This window comes from Spermophilus citellus, assembly GCF_964194105.1.
Source record: "Spermophilus citellus genome assembly, chromosome: 4".
Lineage (NCBI taxonomy): Eukaryota > Metazoa > Chordata > Mammalia > Rodentia > Sciuridae > Spermophilus > Spermophilus citellus.
The window spans coordinates 180,070,189-180,087,476 of record NC_138185.1 but is presented as its reverse complement, the minus strand read 5'-3'; the positions used below and the strand labels follow the sequence as shown (position 1 = coordinate 180,087,476).

Here is a 17,288-nt window from a genome sequence, read left to right as displayed (position 1 = left end):
TACTGATATTAATTGAATTTCTCCAGAGTGAGGTTTCTTTTTGCTTCTATCATTTTTTTCTTGCTAGTCCCCTGAGAGGCTGACCTTGGCCATTCTCTGGTTTTCTTACTCCCCAACTGGCCTCCCATATGGACGTTACTGGCTTTCTTTACAGTTTAGCCCATCCATTTTATCTGCTTTTCCTTTTAGTACTAGCATTAGGAAAATGATACTGAGAAAAAAAAAAAGAAAATGATACTGAATTGCTTACAAAGTAAGACTTGCAAGACTGCAGCTATGAGGTTGGAATTGGTCAAGAAACCAAGCAAATGTAGACATTGAAATGAAAAAAAAAGGAAAACAAGGAAACAAAAAAGTAGATTAAATTACATCAGGCTACAAAAAACAAGAATTAAGAGGTTTCTGCCTGCAAACTTCAGATCCAGATGGGGAGACATGTCTGCACTGGGAGGCAAGGGAAGGAGGCTCCCTGATGAAGGTTTCTTATCTCTGGCTGGAATCTCACTGGAAGACTTAGGCTGGCAATTGTGAGCCTGAGTGTATCTTTGGTCCAAGAGCATCTGGAGGGATAAGCAAATCAACTGCTAAGTCTAGAATTAGTCCTGTGGTTACCATATATCACTATGGAGCTGTTCAGTGATTGAAACTTCTTACCCTGGAAGCCTTCTGTAGCTCTCTACTGTTCTGGGTACCACTTTACTGTGCATCACCCTCTGTCTACCAAGCCAAGCCCAGTAGGGCCCTGTCTTGTGCCTGAGCACATTGTGTCCTGCTGGTCCTAGAGTCACCCTCACTTCCTGCCAGTTACAGGAGCTCTATTCTCCCAGTGTGCTGAAATAGAGAGCCTGGAGTCTTCCTGCCATGGAAGGCTTACCACCACCACCATCCCTCTTCTCGAAGTGAAGAGTGCCTCTGGACAACTGTTGCTTTTCTACAGAATAGGTTCTAGGAAGAAAAGACAATCCTTAGACGGTTTGATGGGGGTAGAGGAGGGAGGGAGGATGTCTTTGGATTTCTGTGGCGCCTATCATTCGGTGCCTGTTAAAGAGGACGCTGGGGGTTTTTTAGGATAGTTTTGCAGAAAATTGAACAAGCAAGGTTGGGAATTGTTCAGAATCCCACCCACTCTCCCCATACATACACACACTCCATCTATTGGTTCTCCGAAGATGTTCCCGGAGGCAAAATGCTTTGCAAGAACGTCTAGAAACAATCCTTGCCTAAATGGAACCAACTTAAGGTTAACGAATTATCCTCATTTGAAATCAAAATGGAATCCTCATTAAGTACACACTATTGTTATTGTTAGATCGAGTTTCAGCCTACTAGAAAGTTCGTTTAACATTGGTATCTGGGCAGAGACGAGCCTCTTTTCCTTGGGAAAACGCAAAAGGAAAGTAGCAGTTAGCTTGTTGACTTTGGTTTAATTTTTTTTTCAATTCAAAGATGTGCTTTAAGATCTTTTTTAAAAAAAAATCTCATCACGTTAGAGTTCGCATCATTGTAACCCAGTGAACTCATATCTGTGTATTCTGGGGGTAAATTCAGCGGAAGCATCTATTCTACCGCACTCCAGACGTGCTGGTGTGGTTTCCAGGAGGGGTTGGTGGTCCTGTCGGCAGGCGGCGCGCCACCGAGGTTGTTCCTGGCTCCGGGAACAGGATAGAGTCACTGGCTGGGATGGGACAGGGTGGGGGCTTCTTGAGACAGAGTGGAGGGAGTGAGGCTGTGGGCTGGGCGTCAGAGAAGAGGCGACGGATAGGCGGGGTGAGCCCTTGGGCAGGGGTTGCGCGGAGGCCGGGGGTTGGCTGTGGAGGCAGCAGGGAAGGTGAGGCCATGGTAAGCAGCTTCTCTGGGTCCTGGAAACCAAAAGTTTCCTTGATAAGAGACCAAGAAACAGCTTGAGATTTCAAGTGCCCACATTTCTTGTTGAGACCCCTGACAACCAATTGGGAACCGCTAGGCCGCGAAGCCCCCCCCCCCTCTTTAGCTGAATAGCTGAAAGGCCACAGAGTTGTCCCCCTGGCTTACTTCTAGGTTCTGCACCTTTGCTGCGCAGCCTCCCTGCTGGTCTCCCACACCAGGTAAGGGGTGGGTGGCTCCAGCCCGCAAGCTTTAGCTTTGGGCAACACTTTCTTGTGGCCGTGCCTTTAAAAAACAAATTTGAGTTTTTCATCAAATTTTTTACCCAGTGTATTCTTCACTGCATGACCATTAAGCAGCGCCAAGCAGAAGCACAATCAACATGGTTTCTCGGTGACCTCTTTGCCGCTGCCCCCCCACCACCACCATGGAGTCTCGATTTTCTAAGCAATTAAGTTATATATTCAACAGGAATATTCCATTTAAAATACATTGGGACTAAAGACACACAAGGTCTGAGGCTAGAAGAAAATATTTAGTGCTTGCCTACAGATTCTGTCACCCATCATCTGCTCGGAATGCGCTCTGTATCTTTCAGCGTGTCCGGCTCTTATGATTGCAAATGGCCCTGTTTTCAAATGGAAATAAGACTTGCAAACTGATTATGTGTATTGAATCAGAATCACTCGCTAGATCCTCTTGTTTAAAATGTATTGAAAAAAGGATGATGGCTGCAGACCTCTGTAACTAGCTCCCTCTCTTCTCAGGGAGGTCGATCTATTTTGCAACTTTTTGCCATTTGAGCATGTTTCAGCCAGATAATTACGTTGCCATTGTGTTACCGGTCCAAAGCTCACACATGGTACACACACCACCTCCCGGCCATCTCCCAGGCCCTTTCCACTGGCATCACCCCTTCAATACAATGTATACACACCACACACTCATCCACCCCACCCCAACACTTTGACTCAGCTACAACCAGCACCTCTCAGCTATCACAACCACCTACAGAATCCTACACACTGTCACCAGGTACAGTTTCTGTCCTCTCCCATTCCCTCCTTTTCAGTCCCCTGTCCTCTCTTCTGTCTTTCCAACATGCAGACCCATGTACGTGAAAATCCCCAGCTTTCAGAACACAACTAACAAAATCTAAGTATTTAGCCATGTCAAGATTTTTCAATAGCTAATTTTCTGTTTATGTGGCATTGTAATCATTAGAAAGTGATTCGTTCAGTAAGGTTAATGACCAGGTACTTTATGCTACCATGGATCCGAAAGGTTTTCTCTTTACCCCCATCCAGTACTCGATTATAGACTATAAGTAGGTTGACTTTTCTGTTGATGTTGTTGTTGTTGTTAAATATTTCCAAAAGGTTCTCCTTTTTGATGTCAGTATGAAGCCAATGAACCATGTGGATGTGTGCAGAGATATCTGAGCTTTACTGTTGTATTGGATGTAAGTATGATACAATGCACACTTCCAGGGTTTACTGCACTCAGCCCTTTGCTTCAGCATTCTTGACAGGGAGCAGTGATACCAAAGAGCAGAAATCAACATTCCAGTTAATACTGAAGGGTGGTGAATAGTAATGAACTAGCTACAACTTCTGACTGCCCTGGCTAGAGGTGGGCACTTGCTTTGTGCACACCTGTAAAGGTAGAGGTTATAATTCTTTCTGAAGCCAAGTCAGAAGGGAAAAAAGAAGCCCTCACTGCCCAGCTCCTGGTCCCCTTGGTCCCCACACAGGCCAGCAGACCTCCAGACACTTTGAAGTGGCCAAGAGAAAGGTTTAATCTTGTGTGGCTTCAGTATCTTTTCTGAAAAAGCCTGTCTCTGAACCTGGTTCTCAGTATCTCAGGAAGCATCTTCCAAGACCCTAAAGAGTTTTCATTCTATACATAGGTATACTTGGTAGTTAAATATTACCCAGGTCTCCTGGGTTAGGGCAGAGCAAACAGCCAGCTCAGAGGAACCAGCTTTCAGTCCTCTTCGCGTCATTACGGTAATTCCAGGTTTACATCTACACATGCACATTCAACCTTGTGTGTGCTGGGGAGATCAGGTAAACCAGCAGCATGAAAGCCAAATGAACCCTTGTTTTCCTAGAACTTTGGACACCTTTGAGCACCATCATTGGGAGGGAATTAGAGGCAAGGTGGAGGCCGTCCAGTTCTGGGCAATTGTCCACAGAACTCCTCTAGAGCACAGCTGTAGGAGAAAGGTACCCAAGGACACTTTTCATGTTTTGACATTTCTGGTTTTGTAGAAATGAAATTATAAGCAATCACCAAAACCCTAGAAATGCAATGTTTAACTCTCCATCAACAATCTACAGTTACTGACAACCACGATCTAGCAATCAAAGACAGGGTTTCCAAAAATGTGCAAAATGGGGGTTGAGTGAGTTTGTCTTTTTTTCTTGTGGGACACATTCAGACCTGCCCTTGTGTTTCCACTATAATATGAAAGCAGAAAGAGAGAGAACATTGGCTATAAACAAGGAGCAGAATAATTTCTCTTGTTTTTGTTTTTTGTTAGTTTGGTTTGTTTCATTAGCCGGGCAGTAGCATTCATACTAATGATGTCTTTTAGTGGATGTTGAAAGTTCATCGAAAGACAACAATTTGTGATATAGGTTGCAAAAAAAAAAAAAAAAAAACTCACCCACAGCTGGTCTCAGGCACCAAGTTCCATTTCTTTAAGCACAAATTTAACAATTTCCCAAACATAATTAGCTCTCTAGAGTTCCACATGACAATGAATAAATATTCCAGTTAAAATGGACAAATTAAAGAATTTTTTTTAATTTTTAAAGGAAAACTAAGTTTCAATTGAGGTAATGAATATACTCAACTTTATTACATCTAACAGAATCAGTAAAATCCAATTCTATATTTAAAATTTTGTTTTGGAACATCTTAAAAATAGATATGTGTATATATACTTCTACATATACATACTTTGACAGACATCTATTGTAAGCAACCACTTATCCCTATATACAGAGTGAGCAGAATCAGATGTGAATATTATGTTGGAAGAAGGAATTTTCTACTGCCTGAAATGTTTACATATATGTTTTATCATTCAGGCAAAGTACTACATTGGGCAATTTATATTGCAGTGTCCTGCAAATTGCAAAAATAAATAAAACAGGAAATGTATTCAAATCTCACCTTTTTCCAAAACTTTGCTACCACTCATAATTACAAAGGCCATAAATGTTTAGGAAGCAGAGATGAAATGGGAAACACTGTCAAATGTGGGGAGGAACAGAAGCCCTGGACTATACATAGATACCCTCCAAATTGGGTATTAGGTCAGTATCAGAGAGAAAAGTAGCCGGCCACTTCAGCTATGGCTTCAGATGAGGCAAAAGCTATGTGCCAAGTTACAGAGGCTGCTCTTCCTCCATTTCTTTAAGACTCATCAAAGAAAGCTCAGAAACCACTATTTGGGTTTCACAAGGTCCTTGGGCCACCCCTTCCATAAACACATACTTTATTCCCATCCATGGCAATTCCTCCAGTCACTTGGGTGGACAGTTTGCCTAGAGCCAGGTCACTCCTTCCAGAAACCACTCACTGAAGAGGCAGAAAACTTTCTGTGCTCCAAGTTAAGGCAGGCTTCCAAACTGGACCCCCCAGAGGGTGGCCTGAAGCCTCAGGAACACTGCACGAGGAAGCACCCACCAGCCAGGAAGACAGGGAGAGCCAAAAGAAGCATCTCCTAATGGGGATCTGGCCAAGCAAGGAAAACATTCAGCTTCACTCCGACCAATATCCATGTCACTACCTTCCATTTTAAAAGAAAGACATCTTTGAAGAAAACAGCCAGCAAACAACCTAAGAATCATATCATCTCAGATTCACATTTCCCAATGGACTTCCTAGTTCTCTACAAATAAATCTCCCGCTCACTCAGGTTCCTCACTCTAATGATTGGGAGGTGGAAGCGTTGGAGGGGGGAGCTGTGTCTAGAGAGACTGGAGACATCCGATCAGAATTCAAGGCAGCTTCTCTCAACTCTCTTGTTTATAGAAAATGAATGTCTGCCTGGCTTGCTTTAGTTCAGGAAAGGGGTCAGTCTTTATCAGCACGGTTCACACAGATTCTAGATTTTTTTTCCCTTATCTTAAATTGACCCGCTTTTAAGATAAAGACATAATAGAGAAAGTATTGACCTTACCTGGTCCCTAATGAGTTGGAAGTCAGAAAACCTCGCTCTCATTTCCTCTTATCTCGATCGCCTGGGAAGAGATTCGCGCTACCTTTTGTGCACTTTCGCCTTGAGATAGCCCCTCACCGACGCCCAGACGCCGCGGAGCGCGCGCGCTCTGCGGGTGTGCGGCCTCAAAAGTCTGAGGATTCGTCCTGGGGTCTCAAAATCGAAGACTACTACGATGACAGATCCAAGCCTTGTCGCTGGAGCTCCCTAGCACAACCTCGGAGGATATAAAATCCTTTGGAAAGCAAGCCGCTCCCCATGAAAGGCCAAGCCCTAAGCAGTGGGAAGTAGAGCTGCCTCCGGCTATGCCCTCCGACTGGAGCGCTGGGGGCCTCCCCGCCCCCAGGATTAGGTACCCAGAGCGAGTCTCGCCGAGGGGGTCCCCCGATGTGGCTTGCGGACTCCAAGCTACTTCCCATCCCGCCAGCTCCTATCCCGAGCCACTGCCGGCTCTCCTAGGCACCCGATGCCTTCACCCGCCTCCCATCCTTGAGGTGCCCCAGTTGTGGAAGCAGCAACACAGGATCCCTTCCTCCCCGCCTCTGGGCATCTCTGTTTGGTTCTTCACGCCTCCCAGAGCCCAGTCCAGTCCACGGACCGCCAGCTGAGAAGGCTGCTTTCCTTCCTCTCCTGCCCGCAGGCCCACAGCTCGGGGTTCCCAGACTGGGGCGGGGGTGGGTAGCCGCTTCGGGATGCTAAACATCAAACAAACCAAGCCTGGGGTTTCAGGCCCTGAAGCCACTAGAGCGGCTCTCCAGGGCTCTCGAGATAGTCCTCCTGTTTACATGGCCGAGTGGGGGTGGGGTGGGGGATAGTAGGAAAGGGGGAGATGCTATCTGCAAAATCTCCCCCATTCCCGGAGCCTTTGGGGCCTAGGGTTGGGTGGGGTACTTTGGAAGGGGCAAAGTTTCTCGGATATATCTGAACAAACTGATCTGCCCCCTCACGTGAGGGAAGTTTTCAACTTTTCCAGCACCTCAACGCCAGATGCATTCCCAGAATACTGATTTCTCTTTCAGGGAGGCCAGAAACTACCAGGACCCGAGTTAGTTACTGGAAACCTAAAATAGGAGACTCCACGAGAGGAAGGAAGGAACCTTCCTTCCCGAACCCAGCACACTAGTAAAGAGACGTTTAAGACTGCTTTCCAGGGCTACTTCCTGCAGCTGCAACAAATCCCTCAGCTAGGACCGGGAGCCAGTGGACCCGGGCTGATTGATGGCGAGAGGCGGTGGAGGCCCTGTTTGTATAGGTCCCATCCGCAGACCCGGCTGAATTCACCTTTTCCCGGGACAAGTAAACAGACTTCAAACTAAGCCGGCGGGGAGAAGAATGTGTTTGATAGAAACTCCATCCTGTGATAAGGCCAAGAATATCACAGCACACTAAACCGGTGACTCCCAGGAACCGGCCCCCGGGTAGAAAACAGGCAGGGGGCAGCACAGTGGCTCGCGCCATGTCTCTGTCCAGGTTAGTCCCTTGCCCAGCCACCCTAAGCTGGGTGCCTTGTCACAGAAGGAAAGCTGTCCCTTACACAGCAAATGTTCAAACTTTTTGATTGTTTTCCCAAATGCAATGCCTCCTGAAATTTCCCCAAACCGGCTCACTCTTTAGACCCAACCAACCATCCTTTCAGAATCTTCATGTCCCACCTGGATATTGAAAACTTATCTCAGTAGCCAGGCCTGGTTTCTGAGGGAGAAAGCCCACACTAACCCCTAGATAAAGGCACACAGAGAGGCCTCCTCTGGAAAACAGTGAAAAGGACTGCAAGATGCCAGGCAGGCACTTCTGGCTTTCTGCTTCATTTACAAAGTCTTGGGGATAAAGCTGGGGATGTGGTGTGGGTATTGGAAGGGAAACTTGGAGACTGAATGAAATGGAAAGAAGAGGAAGAAAAGAGGGAGGGAAAAAAGCATGAAGGGGAAAAGAAAGTTGAAAATCTAGGCAAGGCGTGAATGCATGCCAAATATGAATCAATCTTCAACAAGAAGTACTTCCAGACCTAGAGGAAAAGTGCTAGGAGGGGCATCTTCCTGCAGTCTTTTAGACTGCCTTTTCTCTGTAGTTTCATCAGGGGTGACAGGAAAGGAATAAAAGCCCATCCAAGGGACTATAATGTTTCTCTCTGATCACAAACATTTCTTCCACCACCAACACCCCTGGCTCACCACAGAAACCTCAATATTTCCCCCAACACATATAACTGAAAGCTGGGATCAGGAAATTAGAGATTGAAAAAAGGAGCAAAAATTATTTTGTTGGGGGGGGGTAGGAGAAAGAGGCATCACTGCAAAGATTTAGAAAACAGAGATGGAAATCTCAGGAACAAAGAATGAAACTCCAGCTTTCAAAGTCCTGCCAGAGGGCTCCTCATTCCAGCCATCTAGTTAAAGACACTGACCAAGGAGCAGCCAGGAGGGGAGGAAGTGGAGAGGTGGAATGGGGGCTGTTGCTGATTCCTGAGCAGGGATCACTGCTTCAAAGCCAAAATAAAACCCTGAATGGCTTCACTTTCGAAAACAGCCACCCACCAAATTCTAACTGTAAAGGAGCTTGGTTGAGGATTATAAACACTATGTTTGATGTTCACATCTACAGAAATAATTCCTTCACCAGAAATGATAGCTCATTCAGGATTATTTCAAACGGGTATCCTGGACCACTGTTTTAAAACATTGGCTCAACTGTATAAGACCACAGTACATAGTTTGGAAGTTTCTAAAACCAAAAGCCTTGCTTTGAAAACAAGTCCTATGATTTCTTTTTCTTCTTCTCTTCTTCTCCCTCTAGGGTAGAAGTAGTGTAGTTTTCTGTCCTCTATTACTGAGTAGCAGGGCTGCTCAAGATTTGATTCCACTCAATTGCAAGGTAGAACACAATTCCCTCTTCCTGCGGGACAGGAACTCTGGGCCTGGCCTCATTATCTAGTTCAGAATCCTTAGAGCTCAAATCCAAACAATTCAGATCCCATCAGGCCAAAGATGAGCCCCCACTGCCACCAACACTAAAAAAAGCTATTTAAAGTCAAATCAAAACCAAACAAGAAGAAAGTTTTTTAATCAGAAAAAGAAACTTTTTAATTTGTATAATTTATTAGAAGCTTCTTAGGAACTATATTTAAGCCAAATATCTACATAAGTTACAACAGAAAAAGACTGACGCTGCAAATACCAAACTGCCAAATAATATACACAGATTTGTCAATGCCCTTAAAAAAAATGAGGGACTGGGGATGAGGAGTGGGTTTCTTTTTACAACAAAATGTACAGATTACTAAAAACTATGAATTTGTCCAACTTTTGACAGCATTTTACAGCTACAAGTTCACATCAAACATAAAACAATTTTCCAGAGGGACGGTCTGGGGCTGAACCTATAGGGCCAGAGGGCGTCTGGGAGGAGGCACTCCCTTTGTGTCAGTGACAAGTGGGTTATGTCCAAGAATCTTTCCTCTCCCCAGCACCCGTCCTCCCTTCTTAAAAAAAAAAAAAAAAGAAAAAAAAAGAAAAAGAAAAAGAAAAAGAAAAGAAAAAGAAAAAAATCTGGTATTTACAAGAGAGCCCACTTTGCTGTCAGAGTGTACCCACAGTGAAGTTTGAGTCCAGAGCCGTACCAGTGTACAGCCCTCTCCAAACTGTGCCCCTCCCCAGCGTGGGAAATCAATTTGAATCACGGAAAAGACACCCCAGAGCTGTTCTTTCTATGTCCTTCTATGTTTAAAGACTTCGTAAAGAATTGAATTTGCTTGGTTGATTTTTATTTTCTTTTTCTTTTTTAAAAAAATCCACAAATTTAGAAAGAAAGGAAGAGGGGGGAAAAGACGTCCAGCAGTTTGGCCTTTGTGTATTTTTCCTCGGTCTAAACGCGGACAGGTTCTTAAGAAAAGTAGAAGCGCGTGGAGCAGCGGGTGTATGGTGGTCTGTGTGGCGGGCAGAGGGGAAGCGGTGAGGCAGCGCGCCGGGCTAAGGCGGGCGGAGCGTCCTCTCACCAGGTCCGACCGTATAGCAAGGTGGAGCAGGACATGGTGCCATAGTCCGAGCCTGAGGAGTTCAGGTGGGACAGGCTGGAGACCTGGCCCTGCAGCGCTGCGGGACTGGCTGCGTGGTGCGCCAGGTCCGGAGACTGGCCTGCGCTGCCAGGCTGGTGGCCCGGGTGTGCCCCCAGGCCCGCGCCACCGCTGCCGACCGAGATAGCCGCTGCTGCCGCCTGGGCGGCCTGAGCCTGCTGCTGCGCCTGCTGTTGTGCGTGGCCTTGTAGACTGGCGGCGCCCGGCGCCTGGGCGCCAGCCTGGCAGGGTTTGCCGTCTTTCACCAGGACCGGCACTGCCACACGGCGCGGCGACTGCTGCTGAGCCTGCTGCTGTTGTGGGCAACCGGCGCCCCCGCCGCCGCCCCCGCCGCCGCCGCCGCCGCTGTCCTGCTGCAATTGCTGTTGTGCTGCTTTGTCCTTGGCTTGGCGCTTCATTTTGTAGCGGTGATTCTGGAACCAGATCTTGACCTGCGTGGGTGTCAGGTGGATCATGCTGGCCAGGTGCTCGCGCTCCGGCGCCGACAGGTATTTCTGTTGTTTGAAGCGTCGCTCCAGCTCGTACACCTGAGCCTGGGAGAAGAGCACCCGGCGCTTCCGCCGCGGTGCGCTGGGCAGCGGGGCCATATTCTTGCTCACGTCCCCCAGCGAGCCCAGGCCGCCCATGCCGCTCATGTTCATGCCGCTCGCCGGGCCCATGAAGCGAGAGACTGTAAGCGACAAACGCACAGCGTCGGCTGGGACCGGGCGGGTTCAGGCCAACCCTACCTTCAGCGCCCTTGGCCCACCCGGTCCAACCCCGACGGCGCCCTCCTCACCCAGGCCTACTGCTCGGCTCCAGAGGTCTAACCGCGCCGTCGAAGGAGCTCGCGGCTTCAACCCTGGCTACTTCCCTCAGAACTCTTTTTTGACTCAAAAAGCGTAGTGGGGGAAAGGCCGCTACTGCTCCTTTTGTGCCCAAGCCCGATGTGAAGCACAGTGTTAGCCCGCCACAGGCAGAGGACAGAGCTCAGAGCCGGAGTTGGGGTCCAACAGTAGACCCCAACTTTGGGAAGTAACAAGAGCAGAGTGTTCACTTCAGAAACTCAAGCCCCCAGACGTTTTGCCTCTGCTGTCGGTCCCAGTGAAGGCACCAGCTCAGCCCATTTAGAGCCCCCTGCGGAACCGCGCGCCAGCCTCCCTGCCCAGACTCTGCTAGAAAGCCGGCCAGGCCGGGCGCCTAAATGCGTCCCGGCAGGGCGGCCTAGCTCCTGGCCAGGCCTTGCCTCTCCATGCTCTGCTCGCCCTTGCTCCCTCAACTCGGGGGTGGCTTTGATCGGCTCTCAGAGGTCTTAGGCGCGCAGCAGAGCTGCCAGTTAGCCGCGCCTGGAGATGCTTAGTAGAAGCACCTGTTCACAGGACCAGCGCTACCAAGTGTCTCTTCTTGGATCCCCAGCCCAGCAGAAGGAAGAATCCCCAACTCCTGCACCCATCTCCCTGGCGCCGCTGCCAGGCTGCCCACCCTGATGCCTAGCTCTCAGCCGGACCCCTCCACGCCTCCTGTGCTCAGCCCGCGGCCCCGCAGTGGGGCGGCCTCACTTACTGGCGGGGAAGCGCGGGTCTGGGTTGGCGCCGTACCATCCGGGGCCGGAAGCGCTGTTTCGCATGGTGTCCTGGTAGGGCGGCAGCTCGCTCATGTTGCCCAGGTTGCCGTTGCAGTAGCCCCCCACAGCGGAGTGCGAGAGCTGGGGCACCCCCGCCGCCGTCATGTGGTAGGCGGCGGTGACGGCGCCGTGGTGCCCCACGGCGTGCTGCTGCATAGCCGCGGCCGGCGGTGCAGCCTGGCCCTGCCTGTACGCCGCTAGCGGAGCCCCGAGGCCGCCGCCCTCCATGCCCACTTTCTTGTAGCTTTCCTCCAGGGGACTCAAGATGTCAGACACTGAGAACGGAGTCGTGTGCTTTGGACTCATCGACATGATTCGGCGGCGGCTGGAGGAGGAAGGAAGAGGAGGAAAAAAAAGGGAGAGGGGGAAGGCGAAGCTTCGCTACTTTTTTTTTTCTCCCTTTGCCAAATATTCTGGTGTTACCTTAACGCCGATCTTGTTGGATGTACACGTAACGGAGTGGACCGAGTCCGCCTTAATTGGCTTGAGTGGAGGCTCGGGGGCTGCCTCGCGTTTGTTTTAGCCCGGCGCCAGGTTTTAGGCAGCCACCAGAGGCGGGGCATAAGCGCTAAAGCAACAAGACAATAGAAGCCTACATCTTGCCCGAGATAATTAGCTTACATGCTGATGACAAGGTAAACACCTTTAAGTTTCACTTGTCAGGATTTTTAGGTCTCAAAGAGGGAGGGAGGGTCAGAGAGAGAGAGAGAGAGAGAGAGAGAGAGAGAGAGAGAGAGAGAGAGACCCAAAGCATTTCTTTCCCTCTCCCCTAGACACCCCCATCCCCATTTTTTGTGGGGTGCCGGCAGAGCACGGGGAGGAGGCGGGGGAGGGGAAGGAGGAGGGGACCGAGAGCTGGGAAGGCAGGAGGTGGGGTGGAGAGTAGCCCAGGAGGAGGGATGGGGAGGAAGGAAGGTGAATACTGCTTTGCAACCAACTTGAGGAGTTACAAAGTGGAACCACTTTCCAATTCGGTCGGGATTCCCCAGGAAGGGACAGGTCTTTAGGAGGAGGGGGCCGAGGGACGGGGTGGGGGTTTCACCTGAGCCTGCTGGGGCTGCTCCTCCCTCCCGCCGAGGCCTCCCAGCCCCGCGCCTTCCCACTGCCTCCGGACCACATCGGGCTTCGCTGCGCAGAGCCCCAGTCGCCACCAAATGAGCGAGCGAGTCTGGGGACGAACCCTGGGGCCGCACTGTTGGTCTACGTGTCTGTCAGTCTGTCTGCCTCTTCTGCCGCCGTCAGAGGGACACCTCTGCTCCCCGCCCCCTTTCCCCTTACCGGAGAGAATCCTAGCGGGCGGAGGGGGAGCTGAGTAAGGGAACGACTGCCGCCGGGAGGCTGTCGCGGATCCCCGCGCCTTCCCCCACCCCCAGCTCAGGGCTTCTTAGCGGGCCACCCCCCATCACACCCCCACACCCGCACGCTGTCTCCCCACCTCCACCCGCGGTTGAGGCAAGCACACCAGTAGCCTCCTGAACTAGGAAGATGGGGAACGACTAACATGAGAGTCCGTCACTGAAGTTGTCCCTGGTTGACAAACCTGGTGTCCCTGACCCTGGCCCATTGTCTGGACACTCAGGATTCTGGGGCTGGAACTGACTTTCAGGGGACATCATAGCCTTAGAACCAGAAAGGAGAGCCTCTCTGTTTTCCCCTTGGGGGGCTTCGAGAGGACACCGGCAACCAGCGGCGAGAGAGCCCTCTCGTCTGTTCTCGGGTGGAACTAAACCTGAACCCTGGCGGGACCCGCTGACCGGGAGGGGGCGAATACCCTGGCGCTGGTAGCCTAACGGGCGGGAGGCTGGGCTGAAGCTCTCCTCCGCCCCGGAGCTCAGCCATGCAAAAGTGCACTTGCTTCCCCGGGAATAACCAAATATCTTTGTTTAAAGTGGCTGCGTAAATGGCCAGTCGCTTTGTGGCCACGCTGGATATTAGTAGATGAGGATCATTCTACTTCAATTGGGCACCTCTCATCCTGCGAGCAAGAAACTGCTTAGGAGGAAGTGGGTTTCCTGTCTGAGCGTTCCCAGGCTTCAAGTGTGAGCCCCGCGCCTTGAGGGTCCTTGGGCGCCTGGCGAGGGGGAGCTGTGGGCTGCGCTCCCCAGCGGGGCCGGGGGCGTCAGATGCGCGGCTCTGGCGGTCCGGGATCTGCAGCCGTGTTGACTACCCGCGGCATGGCACAGATTTTGAGACCAAATTAGACTTTCCCTCTTGGATTTTAAACACTTTCGTTGTTTGTTTTTGTTTTGCTTTTGCTTTGGTGGTTTTAGCTTTCTCACTGTGCCGGGGACTGAGAGGGCGGAGCGCTTTCCGGACCGACTGATGCCTCCAAGATACTAAGGAGGCCAGTCAATGAAGCTCCTCGAATTTGGTTTTTGATTCCTTCTTTTATTTTTCCTTCCTTGTAGTGAGGGAACTCCCAATAATGAACAAGCAGGTTTTATCTACTTAATTCAGCAGGTTAAACTCCTTTTTCATTAATAGCAATTATAGTAGTGAAAGTTATTCTGTTTGCTTTTTAAGATCTCTATCCTCTCCTTGAAGAGTGTTCTGTACTCCTTCAATACAAAGCCAACTTCTATACTAACATTCGCTTTCCTCACCACCTACCTCATCCCCCACCTCACCCCAGACCTCCCACCTGGACCCTCGTTTTCACAGGACCCCCACAGTGGCTTTGGGGCAGGCAACCCTGCGTTTCGTGCAGAGATGCGCTTGCAACACGTGTGGCTAAAGACAGGTGCAAAGCTGGGCCCTGCACCGGTCTTTCCCAGGGGCTTCTCTGGGGGGCGCTCTCAGGAAGAACTCAGACCGCATCAATTGTGCTTTGGTCAATGTAATGTCTAAGGTGTAGGTGTAGGAAGGGAGGCGTCGTGGGGTTCAAGTGCAAAAGTTCCGGTAAAGCGGAAAGCGGATTTTGACTGTAGGCGCAAGACAGATGGGCCCAAATCCAGAATGGGGTCTTGTCTGGAAGGTGGAGTGGGTTTCCCAGTTACTCACCTTCTATCTTTTTCTCTCTCTCTCCATTATTTCATACGTGGTAAATGTAGGAAACACCAAGCGTCCAATGTCGTGCACCTCTCCCTCAATGCCATTTAGAAATGGTGATAATTCTTCGACATTTTTTTAAATGAGATTCAAATAAGATCCAACATATCAAAGTGCTTTCAAAGCCTTGACATTTTTAAAGCTCATTGCCAGAACCCCAGATTTCTGTAGTTATTAATATACCCTCGTTAGGATGCCGGACCTGAGTGAAGAGTTTGATGACTCTTCCACAGCCCCTGGGTTGTGCCTCCTCAACTTTCCTCCCTGGGCAGCTTAGCTCCAGCCCCGCAGCAGGCCCTGGACGCATGTGGCTGGCAGCTTCTCGGGCTAAGCCTCCAGTAGAATCAGGGTCTCAGATCTTGAAGATACCCTACTCCTGAGCCACCTGGACTAAGCAGGCGGTGGGTGGGATTGGGGCGCAAAGCAAGAATTAGAGCTCAAGGGGTGGAGCGGACAAAGGCTTCACTCTCTCGCTGAAATTAGGACTACTGACTGGCAACAGCCAGCTCCAGCCGAGTCTAGACCTCACCTGAGACTTTCCTGCTAGCGCCCCGGCATCCCGGGCCCCAGGCTTCTTTCCCACGTGTGCAGGTTCATACACACCCACCGCATTCCCCTCCCCCCCCCCCATGCTGCACTGCTAAGGATAAGCCCAAAGACCCCGGGGCCTTGTGGGGAAAGGCAAATATGTGTATCTCTGGGCTTGTCCAAGCAAAGACCTGTGAGTCCTTTCTCTGGCCCCAACACCTTTTTCTGACCAAAGAGCATCCTTTCTTCCCATCTCCTCCCTGACTCATCCTGAATAGGGCAGATTCGAGTTAAATCGGTGTTTTCTCCACGGGGGCCGGTTATAGCCGAGAATCCAGTCTACTTCTTCTGCCCCGGCCCTCGCTTCTTCCTTGGCCCCGCAACTAACTTGCTCCCGAGTGGAGTAGATGCGGTGGGGAGCCGGCAGAGCAGAGCCCAACGCTCCAGTTTCCCAGACGCTTTCTCCAACGACAGTTGGGCTGCACCGCCCTATCCTGCACTGCAATCCTCTGGGGGTGGAAATGGGAGGATAGGGCGCTGCCTATGAAGATCAGACTCCCTCAGAAGAAAAGAGTAATGCCCTCAGGCCTTATGGGTGGGGTGCGAGAGCTCGCTATTCTCTAGGGTCAAGCCTTACAGTTTTGGTCTTGGGCACACTGACTCCCTGGCAGCAGGTAGGCCAGGAATCGAGGAGCTGCGGAGGCACAGGTCCAGGCCCAGACCTAGACCTAGAGGCGCCGAATGGCCATCAGCCTTTACACACACAGTGAGGCCAAAGGGAAATTCCTTCTTTCCCTCCAGTGTCACTTTGAGAGACAAGATCAGAGAGATCTTATAGAAGGCTAGTTCTGTAACTCCAATGGGTGGGATGTTGAGGAGGAAACACCAGTCTTACCTCTCTGCTACCCTTCCCTGACTTGCTTTTTCCAACTCTTTTATAATCCTTCATATCTCCCTAGGGCAATAAGTGTGTTTCCTGTTGGTATTGTTTTGCTCAAGTTTTATCAAAATTCATGATTCATTCAACAAATATTTATCAGGCACTGTACTGGGTTAGAAAATTCAGCCTTCAACAATCTTGATGAAATTACTCCCCATATAGAATTTACATGTTAACAATAAATCTTCCCAGTAATATGTAGTTTGTGACAAATGTTACTGAATATCCAATCCAGATAGGGTTGTAATGAAGTTTTGTGTGTGTGTGTGGGGGGTGCACTATTTCCCAATTTTCTAGTGCTCTCTCCAAGGTTGTGGGATGAACCCATGAGTAAAAGTTGGAAATCTTGGAGTTTGAGCCTTTGCTTTACTATTTTTCAATTGTGCAGTATAACTCTTGTAGGTTCCCATCATATCATAAAGCAACCTCCATCACAAGCAGATTAAACTATTGTGTTCTCTGACTCCCGTCGTTCAGGACAGACCCTTGTCTCAAGAAATGCTAAAGCCCCCAGTGCCTCAAGAAATATTATGGAAACAAAGCTGTTTCCTCACCTGCAAAAATGGTCGTAACCTGCCCTGTGTATCTTATTGGATTGTTGTGCTAGGGCCTCAGATAATTCAGGAAGAAATCCTGTGCCTGAGTTTGTCCAACAGAAGTTCTTCCTTCTGATTCTATATTTTGGATTTAAAGAAACAGTAAATCTCTGACCCTCTATTAGAGGGAAGCACTTGCAACCCTCTTTTGCTCCAGCAGGTCTCCTTTGGCTGTAGGCTCCACTCTGGGCTGAGGTGGGCTCAGGAATTCTGTCGAGGTAATGGCTCCCAGTCCAAGTCAGGCATGAAACCGGGAGCTGGGGTTGATACTTCCCATTCCGGAGATCCAAGGAGCGCCTTTAAAAGATATCTTCCTGACTTCTGCTTCCTGAAAGATCTCACAGGGTGCTTCCATCTGCCTACCTAGGCTCCAGAACTGAGAGCATCCGGAGCGTCTGCGGAGGCAC

The 17,288-nt window shown here is 49.8% G+C and overlaps 1 protein-coding gene across 2 annotated transcripts; it reads right to left on the bottom strand.

Moving 5' to 3' along the window:
* Positions 1–10,084: 10,084 nt before the first annotated feature.
* NKX2-1 (NK2 homeobox 1) lies at positions 10,085–13,333 on the bottom strand (the record flags this gene model as incomplete). 2 transcript variants are annotated; one of them, XM_081293334.1, is made up of 4 exons in its annotated part: positions 10,085–10,836; positions 11,709–12,094; positions 12,812–12,950; positions 13,310–13,333. In XM_081293334.1, 3 exons carry the CDS (start codon positions 12,886–12,888, stop codon positions 10,085–10,087), a joined length of 1,215 nt encoding a protein of 404 aa, XP_081149460.1. The 2 variants fall into 2 exon arrangements, with proteins under 2 accessions (XP_081149460.1, XP_081149461.1); XM_081293335.1 differs by lacking the exons at positions 12,812–12,950; positions 13,310–13,333 and adding an exon at positions 12,193–12,332.
* Between the last annotated feature and the right edge of the window lie 3,955 nt (positions 13,334–17,288).